General features: G+C 44.0%; 2 protein-coding genes across 2 annotated transcripts in view; both read right to left on the reverse strand.

Annotated features, from left to right (window-relative positions):
* Positions 1–15753, reverse strand: part of EBNA1BP2 (EBNA1 binding protein 2) — a 498012-nt gene that overhangs the window by 474224 nt on the left and 8035 nt on the right. The gene's annotated exons all lie outside the window — the stretch shown is intronic.
* On the reverse strand, positions 7838–15655 carry PIF1 (PIF1 5'-to-3' DNA helicase). Its single transcript, XM_062617238.1, has 11 exons — positions 15130–15655; positions 14730–15042; positions 14482–14635; positions 13844–13958; positions 13664–13770; positions 13104–13243; positions 12321–12427; positions 11459–11546; positions 10631–10776; positions 9523–9714; positions 7838–9174 (listed from the first exon to the last, which is right to left on the reverse strand). The coding sequence occupies exons 1-11, from the start codon at positions 15613–15615 to the stop codon at positions 9148–9150; spliced, it is 1875 nt and encodes a 624-aa protein (XP_062473222.1). The 5' UTR covers positions 15616–15655; the 3' UTR covers positions 7838–9147.

Raw genomic sequence — 15753 nt, forward strand, 5'->3', positions numbered from 1 at the left:
TGCTTGCTTAAGCTTCCTTGGGCCTCTCACGGCCTTGCTGTATCTTTCAGGATTATTCAGAGTTTATGTACCAATTATCCATTCTCCTGTGAGAACACTGTCTCCACACTTCCCCATCTTCCCGCATTACCCACCAAGTATATCCAGGTCCCTGAGCAAAAGCAATCCCACGAGTGGGTTTGCCTTTACCTGAAGCAGGAATTACCCAGACTGTCTTCCCCAGCAAATTCTTCATATGAACCACAGGAACTTTGTCCCCCTCTACAATATGTAAAAGTTCTGACTGGGCTGGGCCAGCCCTGTTGGCAGATCCTCTGGTGTTGACCAACCAGGTGGCCTTTGGTAAGTGTGTATCCCAGTGCTTGAAAGTTCCCCCACCCATCGCTCTCAGTGTAGTTTTTAACAGCCCATTGTACCGTTCGATTTTCCCAGAGGCTGGTGCGTGGTAGGGGATGTGATTACACACATGGCATTTAAGATCAAACTATGCACTCTCCCCCACGTTTAGAATCAGTTATCTTTAACGAAACCGAATGCTTTAGAGACAGGAAGCAGTTCTACTCTTCTAAAAAACCTGAACAGAACAGAAGCTGTTTAGAGTGTTCAATAACATGTGATCAACTTTTCCCTCCAAAAGAGTAGGCAGGTTTTTAAGTCTATTCCCTAAACAGCATTTTCTATCAAAATACTTGTTAGGTAGGGATTGTTCCCCGCTCAGCTGTTGGAAAATATGAAAAACAAATATTGAAAAAAATCCATAGCTTTCTTTTTGCTACAGAGTTTACTGATTTGAGGTTTTAGCACAACTAAATTCTGTTTGAAGTATGGAGATGTCTCTCATTGGAACTCCAAAATAAACAAGAAACAGCCAAACCCTACCAAAAGGAAAAAGATAAGATATAGAGCAGTTATCTCCCCGTCAGCATGCTAATCAAAGAATTCACCCTTGATTTCCAGCAAATACTTCAGCTAGAGCAAGATGTCTTTATGTACTGTGAGCTAAAGAAAAAATATGCTCCATCGACTGTGCTCTGGAAACAGTTTCACACTTGTAAAAGTAAGCTAGATCATTTTGGAGAAAAGGGAGCATTGAGGAATCTAAGCTCATTTCCTTTGCAGAATCCACTCATCTATTTAGGCTCCATGCTAATTGCTATCTCCTCCCTTTTGGTAAGTATTGTCACGTTTTTAATATATTTTTCCACCTGTTTGGCCTGCAGTCTATTAATACATAACCAGGTTGTGGACATATCATCATCCTATCATGTATTCTACATACCCACACATAGCGCCTAACTTTTGTCACCTCTTAAATGTCCTGGAAATACCTTTCTTTTCTCCCCCACTTCCTCTTCAAAGAATGCATTGTAGCAAAACATACTTCACAAGTGCCAAAAAGGCATACTGAAGCACATTGGCAGATTTTCTTCTATTCCAAAAAGCTGTCTACGCTGTAGTCTGGGCAGCATGTGCAATGCATCTGCTCCAGCAATGACCTTCTGGGAAAGTGCCTTACCTTCACCTTATGGCATTAGTGTGCACCTAGCAAAGGTTGTAGTCATTTGGCTGCCTGCAGCACTAGCTTCACCATAATCTGATGCCCTAACGTGTATTGACAAACTTATTATGCAGCAAAAAACATGGCCAGCAACTCCTTTTTATTTTAACTCCTCACCTTCTGTGCTCATCAAAGCATTATAAGCTCTGCTTAATGGGCTTTGCCTCGGTGCTGCTCCTAGCCCTCCTTCCTAGGCATCTTTACCTCTTGTAAGTATTGTTATACTTCTAGCCATGCTACAGCAACACTGAAGGCACTAAAGGATGGTACTGGTCTTGTGACTTCCCCGGCTCTTTCACATATGTTTTGATCATACGAGCTCTCTAAACCATCACAAAGGCCCATAGGTGTATCGAATCTGGAAATATACTTGGTAAACATTCTAGATCTATGTCACCTGCATGGCTTGAGCTGGGTGCATTCCTAATGGTTCAGTTTCTTGTGTTCTAGACAGAGTCCTTCATTTTTTTCATACAGTTTCCACCTTAACTTGATATCCTGCTCTCATCACCCTGCTTGGAGTTGTTACAAGTTGATGCAGTGCTGAATTCTTTCTTCACTGAGGCTTTCTGCTGATGCAGGAAAAGCAGTATCAAATGCAGCCTTTGTGTTTGAGGTTCCCTCTAGCTCTAGTTTCTGTTGACAGTGGAAAGCCTCCTCAGCCACCCTGATGGCTTGTTTTTTTGGGGTGGGTTTTTTTTGTTTGGTGCAAACAAAACCGAACAAAAAGAAGACCTGTAACCCATAGCAAAAGTTGTTAAAGGGCTGATACTTATTTTTCTCATTAGTGCCCTGCTCCCAAAACTTAGCACTGTAAAATTATCTCTACCCTATGGAAGTATTGAATGAGCACTACATTTAGGCTTTTTTGCCTGCTGTTTCTGACGTGTTGCATTTTATGGAGGCTCTTGATGACACTCCCAGGACAAGTGTCAAAATGCGATTATCGTTTCTTTTGGCAATATTTCTATTAAATTAGATAGGCCATCAGCAGCAATATTTTTGACCTTGTACTTTTGAGATCCAAGAGTGCACAAGACTACACAGCAATCTGTCAGAAGTAATATTCTCTCTCTAACATGAGCTTGAAATTGTTTGTACTTAGAGTAATTTTTATCCTTCAATTTTATAAAAGGAAGATGTACAATATTTATCCAAAAGTTTAACAGACAGCAACAATTATGGCTAACGAAGACCAAGGGACAACATTTTATGAGAGTTTGGTATTTTGACCCAACTGGATCATATGATGTGTCCTATTGAAGTGTGTCCCCTGAAGTGTGGATTTTGTGTTAAAATAGCCATAGCTAGCTACTGTCACAGGTAAAATGGTGAGGTTATTGTAAGGTCTTTTTCATCTGGAGAGAAGACATAAAAAAAACAAAGTACTTCAAAACTTCCTCTTTTATTACTAAATTCATGCTGGTAACATCCTTCTGCCCACTGCATTATGCATTGAAATCTAGCAATTAAATACTAGCTCATTGCTCAAGATTCAAGATATGTTTTAAAAATTTACTTTTTGTTACAGGTTGAAAGTAGCTGGTGTTACAATGGTCAAATATTTTATTACAATATGTGCCACTAATCCAACATAAACATCAATGTATCTTACCTGGAATGTTTTCACAGAACAACTTTAAGACCAAGACAACTTCCAAGGTAAATTACAAACTTTAAAAGCTATTTTTGTTAACAAAGTTATTCTTATATTAATCCACAAAAATGTGTTTCATATTTTATTTATTATGTTAAACAAATCTGTCAAGCCTTCATCTGGAGATATTAAAAAGATATGTGCTGCCTCGCTTTTATGAATTATTAGTTACTGGAATAATTTTAAGAAGCTTTATTTATGTTTTTACTTTAATGTCTGGCATCATCTGCAAAATACATTACACTCTCTCTAAGCTGGTATTTCATGATAGGGAATCACAGATCTTTCAATAAGCAAAGCAGGATTCAGAATCTTTGAAGACCTGGACTAAATCCCAACACCCAACTTCCCCTACAATGCAGGGAAGGAAGAAATATGCATGAAAACTTATATTGCCCAGTGACTTGGGAAGAAAAGGTAGAAAGTGTGATTCATTTACATATTTACTTACCTGTAGATAAAAATACGCACATGTATTTTAAAAAATAAAGAGAATAAATAAAATCCAAAATGCCAAACCTTATATAATTAAAAATAAAAATAAAAATAAAACCTTAACCAAATTTCTACCAGAAGCATCTTTATCACAGCTCTACCTTCTTACAAAAATATTGTAATAAACACATCATTGGTAAAAACGTGTTACGGTTACACTTGGAACATTATAGGAACATTCAGTTGCCCATACATAGGCACATGGTGCCATTTAAGGTGCTCTTGGTGCCTGCCTAGCCTCCAGCTGCCATCCAAGAAGGCAGCTCAGATTCTGTGTCACGTCTGACAGCCCCTCTCTGTCAACACCTAACATTAAAAAACAAAATCAGATAGTGCAGTATTCACCAGTTATAACTGAAGTTTACTTTTAGACTTGTTATCAACTTGTTTTGCTACTAGTCAGTAGCTTAGCTAAAAGTCCCATCCAACATTCTTATAATCTTGAACAGAAACAAGCATAAAATAATCATATAGGAAATAGCGAGATAGAGATTTTACACATCTAAATGCAATCTCTAGTAATCCAGGTCTTTTCCTATGCTAACAATAGAGCTGTTTAGATTTAGCAACAGAAGACAACTGCATGTCAGAGAGGCACAGTACAAAATAAGAAACTTTTAATACCTGTGAAAAAAATGACATTATTAGCATTCATAGCACAGCCTATAATATACCACATTTCCATTAGCTAACAATAACATCCGTTTGATCTATACAGAGCAATTCTGGCTAGGAAGATCTAATTCATGGGCACAATCTCATTACACCATTGAAGACCAAGAGGACTATTGCTGCCTTTCCTGCACACCACAGGAATTCCAGGGACAGACTGTAAGGACACATTCACGTTTAATTATTATGAAAATGTCACATAAAGAATAAGAAAGGAGTTAAATCAATATACAAAGATTTAAACTAGAAACTGGTAAGGCTTTAATAACACTCTGCACGGGAATTATGCTTCCAATAACACGCAAATGTATTATGAAGCTTTAGCTGGTATAAAGCAGTTTCTTATGACTTAATGTATTTGAAAAGAGAATGGCTGTACTTTGTGGTAACAGAAGTGCCAATTATGAATCAAACCCTCAGTTTAATTCACTTAATTATAGCTGCAGTTAAAGCAAAAAGCCATGTTTAAATATTTTCAGCTGGTGGAAGTGGAAAGACAACATTCATTTCCTCATATTTATTGGAGCACAGTAATGGAACCCCAGCCATTCGCTGCACTGCCATGCACCCTGTCAGTGCTCCTCCCCCAGTGGCCATTCCCCTTTTTACCTACTGCAACGCCTCCAGCCTTACCTCTGTGTCCCCGGACACCCAACCATGTCAGTGTCACGAGCATATACAGGAGAGGGTGAAGAAGCTAGAGAAGCAATTTTGGAGGATGCCAACACTTTCAACACTTGGTGTACTGGGTGCCTGCGCCCAGGCATTGGTGGGAGGCTGTGAGGGGAGGGCATGGCTGCCCTGCGCTCAACACAGCCAGTTCCAACAGTTTCCACAGCAGCCCCACTGCAAGGCATGGCTGAGCCCGTCACCAGCACTGGTGGTGGCAGGTTTGAGAAGGGGGAAACTGCATAAGGAAAAATGTGTGAGAAATGAGCCCTGTGAGCACCCAGGTTGGAGAGGTAAGAGGAAGAGCTGTGGCTGCCTGAGCACATTCCCCTGGAGACACCACGGTGGAGCAGATGTTTTCTTCAAGGACTGCGGGGCAGCCTATGGAGAAGATCCATGCTGGAGCAGGGGAAAACATGAGCTCTACATTGCATAAACCAAGAACAGAAAATGTACTTGCTCTGCCACAAGCCATGTAAATAGCCTTTGAAAAAATCCAACCCAAGATTACCTTGCCTCAGCAAGTGCAAGCAGCAGCATCACCAACCATTTTGTAGATGGCTTGCGGTGGCCTCATGTAAAAAGCTGCTGTCTTCAAAATCTTCGTCATTTTACTTACTAGTGAAGAAAGAATGAGCAGTTCTGTTCTTCCAGTATAGACACTGCAATAAGCTAAAAAAACCTAACCAAAACATAATACTAGCCATGTTGGTGTGCTAGGTTCTAGCTGTAGATTAATTAATAACCCTCTACAAGAAACAATAGCATGCTACAGAGTATTTTGAAGTAGGGACTTCTGTTGTATTACAAAATTTTTGCCTCATAATCATAGAATGGTTCGGGTTGGAAAGGACATTAAGATCATACAGTTGCAAACACACTGCCATGGCCAAGAGCACCTTCCACTGGACCAAGTTGCTCAAAACTCCATCCAGCCTCTCATTGAACAGGGATGGGGCAGCCACAGCTTCTCTGGGCAACCTGTGCCACTGTCTCACCACCCTCATAGTGAAGACTTATTTTCTTACAGCCAATCTATATATATGGAAACATTGTTCCATTTAAAAAAAGGCCTCATCACAATCTCGACGGCTGGAAAGCCATGACAGAACCTGAGAGCTCAGATTTGTCCTGACAGCTCCTTTTAGGATTTAAATAGCAGTCTTCAGCCTCAGCCCTACATCTGCTTTAGCTGGAAGCTAGCGAGAACATCCAAAATTTACACAGATGGACCCCTTTTGGCCTCAGGACAGCTGCCAACCCTTCAAAAGCCATTGCTATTCTGTTCCCACTGCTCCACCTCCAAGAAGGCAACCATGACATTCCATGTACATTTAATACCAACATGAAATATTTATTACCCTTTCCAGCTTTGAGCTCTGTTTAGTGTTTTATCTCAAACCTCAAAATGGCACTTAAAAAAACCCTGTACAACTGGAAATATGTCAGTCCCTAAACCCATGAATGCTGCAGTTAAGAAACCCGCTTCACAGGACCGTAATTAAAAGTTTATTTGCATGGTACATAATCAACACTCTTACACTTGAATTTTTTTTTTCATTGCAGTGATACAGGAACTTTTTAAGAGATCTTAAAGGATTTGAACCTGCATTATCTCATTATTGTTACATAGTCTATCAATAAATAAATACATTGTGTATAACTGGAAGTGCCTGCCATATTCTTCTTTACTGTCTACCCCAACAATAAAACTCACTCTATCATTCCCAAGCATTTAAGACCCCACATCTCAACTTCCAATGCAATACAAAGCCCTTATACTTCAGCATCCCATCTCTAAAAACCTACAAGAGTGACTAGCCCCAGCACAGCCCACTGGCCAAGCATATGGGAATTTAGGTTACCCATTGCGCTTCCTTTCCTCCATATACAACCTTGCCCCTGACAGTTCGGGCACCCACAACCTCTGATCGCCTGCACAAGCGGAAGAGGGACACGATGTCAGCAGCTGGTCTGTAGGACCATGTGAATGAAAGCAATATCTCTACCCACAACAGAAGTGGAGGATGCGTGCCGAGACCCAGCTGGAATGATGCAGGAACGTTGAGTGGCACAGCACAGAGGCTGAGCCAGGGCACCCACCACAGAACAGTGACATGACAAGAATGTTGCACAATGGGGACACTTGTCAGGGCAGAGCTGATGTGCAGCTGAGGGAACAAGAGATGTTCAAGGAAAGGCTGTCAGCCTGGCACAGCTGCATGCCATGTGTGGTTTCACAGGAGGAAAGGGCTGAACCTGAGCACTTCCATGCTCACAGCCACCCCAACTGAGTGCTGAGGGGGCACAGCCTGCAGGCTGACTAGAGGCTCTGGAAGCCAAATGCCAATGAATCACACCTCAGTATGCATCTGCCCAAGCAATGCTGTTTTAGGATGTCAGCACCCTCCTTCCCAGGCCCTCCATGTGGGCATAGAAGGTTAGGTTTCAGTTCTTCCCCAAGGTGGACTAAGAGTTTAATTCCATTTCAAAGGAGTGGAAGGTGTTTAATAAAAATAAAAGGAAAAATTACAGACACACAAAATCTGAAAGAGCAGAGGTAATGCCAGGAACAGCCTGCAGTGAGGGGAAGGCTCTCACCTTCCAGACTGCAGCTCCAGATTCAGGTACTTGCACCTGCTCCCCAACAAACTTCTTTGAAGAAGCAATGCATTGATATATTAAGAACTCCTTCTTAGAGTAAACATCTCAGAACAATTCTCACACTTCTGCCTTCTGCTGCTGCCTCCTTCAAAATTCTATCCCTCAAGCCCAGGGGGAAAAAAAAAAAATTAAAAAAACTAAAAAGCACTTAAAAAATACACTTTGAAATCCTACCAAAGTTTGTTTTCTGTTATGTTACCCCCTGGCTAGTCAACATCCTTTCATGGCTTTAACAGTAGCTGCCAAGAAGTGGCCTTCAATTTGCTCAAACTGCAGAGGCGAGTTCCAGCCGGATATTCATATTTTACATTATTCCTGTTCATTAAGCATTTAAAAATACACAAGTTATTTAAGCTTTCAGCAATGTGTCAAAGACCAAAGCTTCTCCTTTACTTCAGAAGGACGGTACGTTAGTTCTGCTCACCTCTGTTTTTGCTGAAACAGGTGAAGTTACAGCTCACTTCACATGACCTTGGCTATTCCCTATTGCACATTCAACTTCCACCTTATTAGTCAGACACAGTGTTTCCAGCAGAAACTCCCTCCCGTTTCAGAAAGCCTCATGTGTTTAAACAAGAAGGGGCTCCTGCCAATACTCATATCCTCTCACTCTCTTCTATCTAATGGGGTAATACATCTTAAGGATTCTTGTAGTTCCATAATTATGGGTATAAGATGTAGGACTTCCTCCTATTTTTAAACAGTGCCAGCTCATCTCAGAAGGTTAAAAAAAATAAAAAAATTTATCTTATTGCGTGCAACAGACTAATAAAAAGGCTATGTATCAGCATAATAGGCAATGTATAACTGTTACAGTTCTGCTTGTGGAGGAAAAGTTATGCAAAGCACCCTGCCATTAAGCATCTGGAAGGCAAGAACACCCCAGCATACTATAAAGTGGTAGTCCAGTTCCTGGCAGCTCCTCAGTTGCAGGAGAATTAGGTACATATTCCAGATACAATGCTTTCCCTTGTGCCAGCAGTGCTTATGAACAGGTCCAATCCATCCAGACAAACAGAACACACTCCTTCCATCTCTTAATCATTGTATACTCGAAGAAAGTCACACAAGTTTCAGTCTACATATGTGGAGAATAAAACACAACTAGGCAGACAGGATAGAACCTTGGGAAGGTCCCTCAGGCACACCTTGATCAGTCATTCTGTTTGCTAGTGTTACATCCCTGACACAGAAGTGCTCAAGACTGTAGGCCCAGAAAGGAGCTGCAGAAGCCTCCCAGATTTCAAAGACATGAGACAAGGATATTTCTACACATCCAGAGTCAGCTGAATGAAGCAAACATCTAAAAAAAATTCCTTTGACTTTATCTGTGTTAGCAAATATACTCAATAGCATGATTGCTGCAACTCAGCAGTCTGTGCTGATGCTTCAACAGAAGCCAGAAGAGCATTCTCAGCTGCATTTCCAGTTCTCAGTTTTCCTTATCATTTAGTGAATCCTGGAGCGGGAAGAGAGGGCAGAGAGAGAAAAATTAACAGAGGAGGGGGAGATTTCCCCATGATTTCTTGTGTGCCCATTTCCCCTTCAGTCCTTACTCCAAGGGAAGGATCGAAGAATCTCAACCAACTCTTTTACCCACAGGGCCAGGCAGTGTTATACAATCCCAACACTACAATAGATATTTTGCCACAAAGAGCTGCCCCACCACATTCTCCCTCTGCAGTTTTATCTCTCCTTCTACTACAAGTTTTAATTTGAATGATCTTCCTTTGGGAAAAGAAAAAGAAGCATCTCTGCGCAAACGTCTCTCCTCCTAGCTGCACTAGCATGAGATATTTTTCTTTACCTGGGTTAGGAGTTGATGACGTCTCAGCTGTCTATAGAACTGCAACACATAAGGATCAGCTCTCACTACTTTGGGGTCAAAATCCAGAACACGGAGACCTGCAAGGCTACGTGCTCGGGAGAGAGCTACATAAGCCTGCCCACTTTCAAAGACACGAGACAAGGAGATTTCCACACAATCCAAAGACATGCCCTATCAAAGAAGAACACAGACAAGTTTGTTACAGAAGAAACAGAGAACGCTGTGTTGTATGAGCACTAACCGGCCCATGAGTCTGTCAAAGGTACCATCATTGGTGTACAGGATTGATTAAAAAAAAAAAAAAAAGGAAGTCTCTTGTTTGACTGTGTAACTCACTAAAAGATGGGAATCACTGCAAAGAAAATGATGGTTTTCCACTGTCAAGTAATTGCTAGCAGACAGTAGAGTCACCTAACTAACTCCACAAATCCCATGTAATGAATCCTGCTATTTTCACTCCTAGTACTTAGCTGGAGGAGCCACCACTCCCAAGCAATCCTCAGGCATCCAAGACAGAGTTTGGGTTAGGCCTGGCCAGCCCTGTTTGCACCCAGAGACATTGCAGGAGGGAGCAGAATTTGCAGCATGGCCTGGTTTAGACAGCAGCATGTGAACAAACTCACAGATCTCCAAGTGTATGAAGCCTTCTGAAAATGTAGGAACTTTATTAGCTACACTGAAAAACCAACAATGCACACCACCAAGGATGCACAGGTGCGACTCCTGCAGCTTGCTCATGTACACTGCAAACTTCAGGGTCGCTCATGCTAATGACTATCAGGGAAACACTACCTCTGATAAGCCCACAGTGGTAAACACCACTGCTTGAGAGTCTAACACCAACTATGTAGATGGCAGCACCTTAATGGAAACTTTAACAGTATTGCTAGCCCACCCTTGACCCTATAGACAAGTATCACAAGCAGAAGATGTGCTGCCTTCTCTGCAGCTAGACACACATATTCTAGAGGACCCCCACAATGACACTGTCAGTTTCCCTTCTTGTTTTACCAGAAATGGAAGCTCACCCATGAAATAAGGCTTATGATGGTGTAAAAGTCTATCCACAGCTGATAAAAACACTCACCTGACTCTTGTGAATGGAAATGGCCCATGCTAATTTTAAAGGCAACTGTTGACGAGTCAGATGAACCCCTGATGGTCCTTTGAAGACCCATTTCTCCCTTTTTATGACCTGTGTGATCCCACAGAGGAACCTCACCTTAGGCAGCCCTGTAGGAGTAGAAGCAGGAAAGAAACAGGGATGTATTCCTGCCCCACAACTGCCAGAAAGCCAGCAGCCTAACAGCACTTAAGTTTTTCCTCCTTCCCCATGTCAGTCTTTCATGAATTTTAGAAGTACATTAAAAAAAAAAAAACTAACTAGATAATAAAAAAATCTCACACCAGAAACAAATGAAACAAACAAAAAACACATCCAACCAAATAAAGCTAAACCTGCACACAGTAAATAGGATGTCCTGAAATTACGTTTGGGACCCACTTAAGCAGCAGAATTAAATTCAGGAGTCAGGTAATTTATCAGTTGAGGTGCAAAGAAAAATACACACTGCAGGTAGTAGAGCATCACCCTCCAAGTAAAACAAACAAGAAAAAAACAACACACCAAGACTTGCTTCAACAGAACAGACAGGAAACATAAATGAGCATACACAACTAGAGAATAAAGGAAAGCAAACACAAGAGGCTCTACAGATAGCTACAAATGGTACAGCACATGACATCACAGCTTATAAGAGCCAAAACCTCTCACTGCAGAAAAGACTTCCTCGCTGTTTTCTCTGAAATTATTCTTACCAAGCAGTAAACAAAATTAACAAGTCATCAGCTGTCAATGATGTTATTTTGGGTTCCCCCCCTTTTTCTTCAACAAAAGATCAAACAGCTTACTTACCTTTCTGTTCACTTTCAAATCCTACAACAACTCCTCGTGCTCCATTCACAAGCCCTTGAGACACATCCAGATTCTTAGCTAGCATCACCTACAGAGAAAAAGAAAAATCCCTTAGTGCACTGGCTTTATAGCCTATTCAGCCATCTGCAGCTAAGTTCTAGCCAGGAGGCATAAGCACAGCAGGCTGATACGACCACAGCCACATCATCCTATTGCAGGCTAGGGCACCATCTCCAATTTGACTGAAATTATTTCACAGCCTTTCTTCCCAGGATTCCCAACTACATCATTCTGCAACATCAAATACTTCACTTGAGCTGCTTCTGCTCACAGCTGTGAGCTGAGGTCCAGGGAACAGATTGCCCTTCCCTCAACATCAACCAGCCTAGACATAGATTCTGGAAACACCTAAGGAATAACTTCCTGAGGCAAACAGTGCTTCTGCTAGGCACAATCCTTTCCATTCCAACAGCCCTAGTTTGCAGTAATGTGCCCAGTCCTGCAAAATTTAGCAAGCTGTGCTATAACCTTTCAGGTCAGGAGGGCTGCTGTACCTGAAGGCGAGACTGCAGGTAAGGACTGCCTGTCCTCTGCTTACTGAAACCTAAACCTAATTGGAAATATGCATCAAAGTCATAGCAGTCACCACTGTCTACAAGACATAGACCTCAACTCAAATCAAACTAATTCTATGAATAAGATTGAAAGCAGAAAGAACACAAATATTGAGATAGAGTCATCTGTCACCCTGGCATAGCCATTCTAATGTATAGAACGCAGATTCTGTACAGTCTACTCTATGCATTTATCTGCTATTCTTTATTTTTCTTAGGCTTTCACAAATGTGCGCACACACACCTACCTGAGCTCCAAGCTTTAGCTCAACTCTACCACCCACAGGACACTGAGCATCAATTAACTTCACTAGCATCGGGTCACTGTCCAAAGCCTCAAAAACATGCACTTCTCCTATTAAGGAAGAACATAACAAATTGCAACCATTTAACACACTGTACCCAGCATCACAAGGTGCTCAGTGTTTATTTCTAATAGCTGTTCCTCTTTTAACATCCATTGTGTTCTGCTGGTAGGACATCTTCACACAAACCTTGTCACACCTAACAGCAGAAAGTTCACTATGCCTCACTTCCCACCATAATTCCCAGAGCATGAGAAGGCTTGTGGATCAAAAGCCAGCAGTAAATAAGAACTGAGCGATCACCATTTTGAGAAAGTGACCGGTTTCACTTGCAGCCAACAACAGATCTCCACAGAGGACTAGGAATCCTAGGGCCAGACAGGGAAGCATAAATGAAATAGCCTTTAATTCAAGCTCTGGCTGGGTAGAGCATGGCCTTTCTAAGATGCTAGAGAAACAAAAACCAGGAGTATGGAGGCAATAAATGACCCAGTCTACCTCACAGCAAGCAATGAGCTATTTATTACACACCAAGAAGTAACAATGTGTATTTTTAAGCAAAAAGCTGTGAAGTTTTTCCCCAGACAGCTCAACTCCAACACCCACAGCTTAGGCTGATGCTGCTGCACATGACACAACACCAGGCTCCTCCTGGCACCACAGTATCCCCATTGCACCCACTCAGTGCTCAGCCCCAAAGCCAGCAGTTTCCTCCAAGGAGTTCACCTGATAGCTGTTGCAAGCGCCTCTCATTAGTTATTTCTACATCATCTTTATGAGTGCAGAGCCGTGTGGCCAGGATCCCATCACGCTCAGACCTGTTATCAGCAGTCTGCATCAGTTGTCTAGTAACCTCCTCTGTGCACCTGGTAACCAGGAAAAAGGGATTATTACTTAAAGTGATCGGGAACAGGTCATGAGAAGCAGTAAGCTACACACAGCTAGATCAGGCTGTGCAAGCCCCAGGCCTCTAGAGAGGAGGATAGGGAGAGATAAACACACAAAGATGGAGGGAGAGCTGTGCCACTGTGTGAACCAGCTCTGCCCTGTAAGCATCCAGGTGGGGATCCACTGAATTCCTAGCAGAAATTGCAAAAAGGAACCCTAGAAAGGGTTCTTCCTTACTAGAGCAGCATATATGAAGCCTCCTTACATTAACAGAAGGATTAATAGCTATTGCCCCCAGCCGTGCATTCCTGACAGAGCACATAGAAGTAACCAATCCACTTTCCTCTGCTCCATCAGTAGGAAGCAGATATTACAAAGAGAGACTAATTTCTCCTCACCTGCCTAAACGGATTGCACTCAGGAGCGAGACAAAGGTCTTGTCAGTCTGTCTCCGCACTTCAGTCAACTCCATGTTTATGTGGATGCATTTCCTCCAGCTTTTTGCCTGGTAAATTATTTTCTTGTTATAAAAGAAGCAAACTTGAAGTATGAGAAAGAGTTTAGGGACAGTTTTGTACCTGGAAGCAGAACGTGATTTCTTCATTAGCCTTGCAGACTGGGGGTAGCTGCAAGAAGTCCCCACAGATGATTAGCTGAATTCCTCCAAAAGGCTCATCCCGTTTTCTGACTGCCCTGAAAAGGAAGGAAGAGAGAAGTTCTGAATGCCCTCCTGGACATAGGCATGTCTCGGAAGTTACTTCTTCGCTTGTAAGTATATTCAAACATATACCACTTGCGGCAAAAGATGATCCTATTCTCCTCTGCTGTAGCAGTAAACCTCAAATAATTAAGCAATGCTACCACAAGACATTAAACGTGCTCTGCTTACCCACCCAGACATCATTACCAGACTTGATTCTTTAGTAGCTGTTATACTACAGCTGCCTCTCTGCGAGACAGAACTGCTGGGCACAGCACAGACAGCTAGATTCTGGACTTGGCTCTGCAGATAACACTTGGCTCCAAAGATGGAAACCCAGGGAATGTGGACATGAGCAAAACCTACCTAAAGATAAAGATCTGCCTAGATGCTGGCTATGATTTCATGCTTCTTTTCAGCCCTATGCCACTGGTTGTCTTACACCCATTCACATAAGCAGCTGGGATATTTAGTAAAATTCATTTCTGTTAGTTGTTTGACCTGACAATTGCTCACCTTGCTACTGCCTCCAGCCTGTCAAAGAACTTGCCATCCACCATTGAGATCTCATCAATAATCAAGTGCTGGCAGGACAGCCAGTGCTGGCGCACCCCAGGCCTCTCTGCCAGCTGAATACACTGCTCCAGCGGAGCCTTCCCAGAGCCGATCCCTAGCAGGAGAGAAGAAAGCAAAGCTTTGGGAAACTCCCGATTCTTTAGGAAAGGAACAAGAGCTCCCAGACCCACTGTCAGGCAGATCATCACCTGCAAAGGCATGGAGAGTGGTGCCACCGATGTGGCAAGCTGCCACTCCTGTGCTGGCTGTAGCATAGGTGGTCTTTGGAGGGAGGGAGCCCACAATCTTCTTCAGCAAGAATGACTTCCCGGTTCCTTGGAGGAGAGGAGAGAGAAGCAGTAGGTCAGTGGTGATGCCCAAGGGCTTCAACCAGTGACAGCCACCCGGCCCCTCACCTGCGCAGCCAGTGAAGAAGATGCTCTTCCCACTCCTCACAACTCCCATCACAGCCTCCTGCTCCGCCGAGAGCCTCGCTGAGGGCCGCCTTTCCGCGCGGGGAACCTGCGGGACAGGCAGCGGCACACCGTGAGGTCAGGGCCAGTAACCGTAACCGGTAAGCGGGGCCACTCCCCTCGCCCCAATACTCACCTCCACCGGCGGCTCCCCCTGAGCTTCGCCCCCGCGGAGGCGGCCTGGGGCGCGCAGGAGGTCCCGCTCCTGCAGCGGGCTGATGATGGCGAAGGCCGCCGGCGGCCGGTCCAGCAGGCGGGGGACGCGCGGAGTGCCCCGCTGCCCGGCTGCCACCTTGACCCGCAGGAGACGGAGGAAGCGGCGCAGAGTGTCTGGGGGGCAGTCGGAGAGGAGGACCTGGGCGCCGCTCGGCCCCACCCGCACCGCCGCCCGACCCTCACCCGCGAACCGCGTGAAGAGCCGCACGCCTTCACCGGCCAGCACGAAGCTCAGGGCCGCCGCCGTCGCCCCGCCGCTGCCGGCGACCACCCGCAGCACCGGCTGCCGCAGCTCATTGCGGCCCAGCAGCACCAGCGCGTCCCGCATCACGCGGCGCCTCGGGGCCTGTCCCCCTGGCAGCGGCTGCTCCACGGCCACAGTGCAGCGCAGCTCCGCGTCCTCCATGCTGCCGCTATCGCCGCCGGCATCGGCCGTTCAAACCCGCCGCGAGCTGCCGCCGCCAATCAGCGCCAGGGGCTTTAACTCGGAGGCCAATGGGAAACGGGAAGGGAACCGGTAAAAGAGGCGGAGCACCATATAGAC

Source organism: Pezoporus occidentalis, unplaced genomic scaffold, assembly GCF_034315485.1.
Source record: "Pezoporus occidentalis ecotype Australia unplaced genomic scaffold, CSIRO_AGI_Poc_V1 ctg194, whole genome shotgun sequence".
NCBI classification, from domain to species: domain Eukaryota; kingdom Metazoa; phylum Chordata; class Aves; order Psittaciformes; family Psittacidae; genus Pezoporus; species Pezoporus occidentalis.

Coding starts and splice junctions, on each gene's coding strand:
- PIF1 (XM_062617238.1), bottom strand. CDS start 15,615: ATGGAGGACGCGGAGCTGCGCTGCACTGTGGCCGTGGAGCAGCCGCTG. Junction 13,771..13,843: donor AAATCACGTTCTGCTTCCAG/GTACAAAACTGT, acceptor ATAATTTACCAG/GCAAAAAGCTGGAGGAAATG. Junction 9,175..9,522: donor GTCATCAACTCCTAACCCAG/GTAAAGAAAAAT, acceptor TTCCCGCTCCAG/GATTCACTAAATGATAAGGA.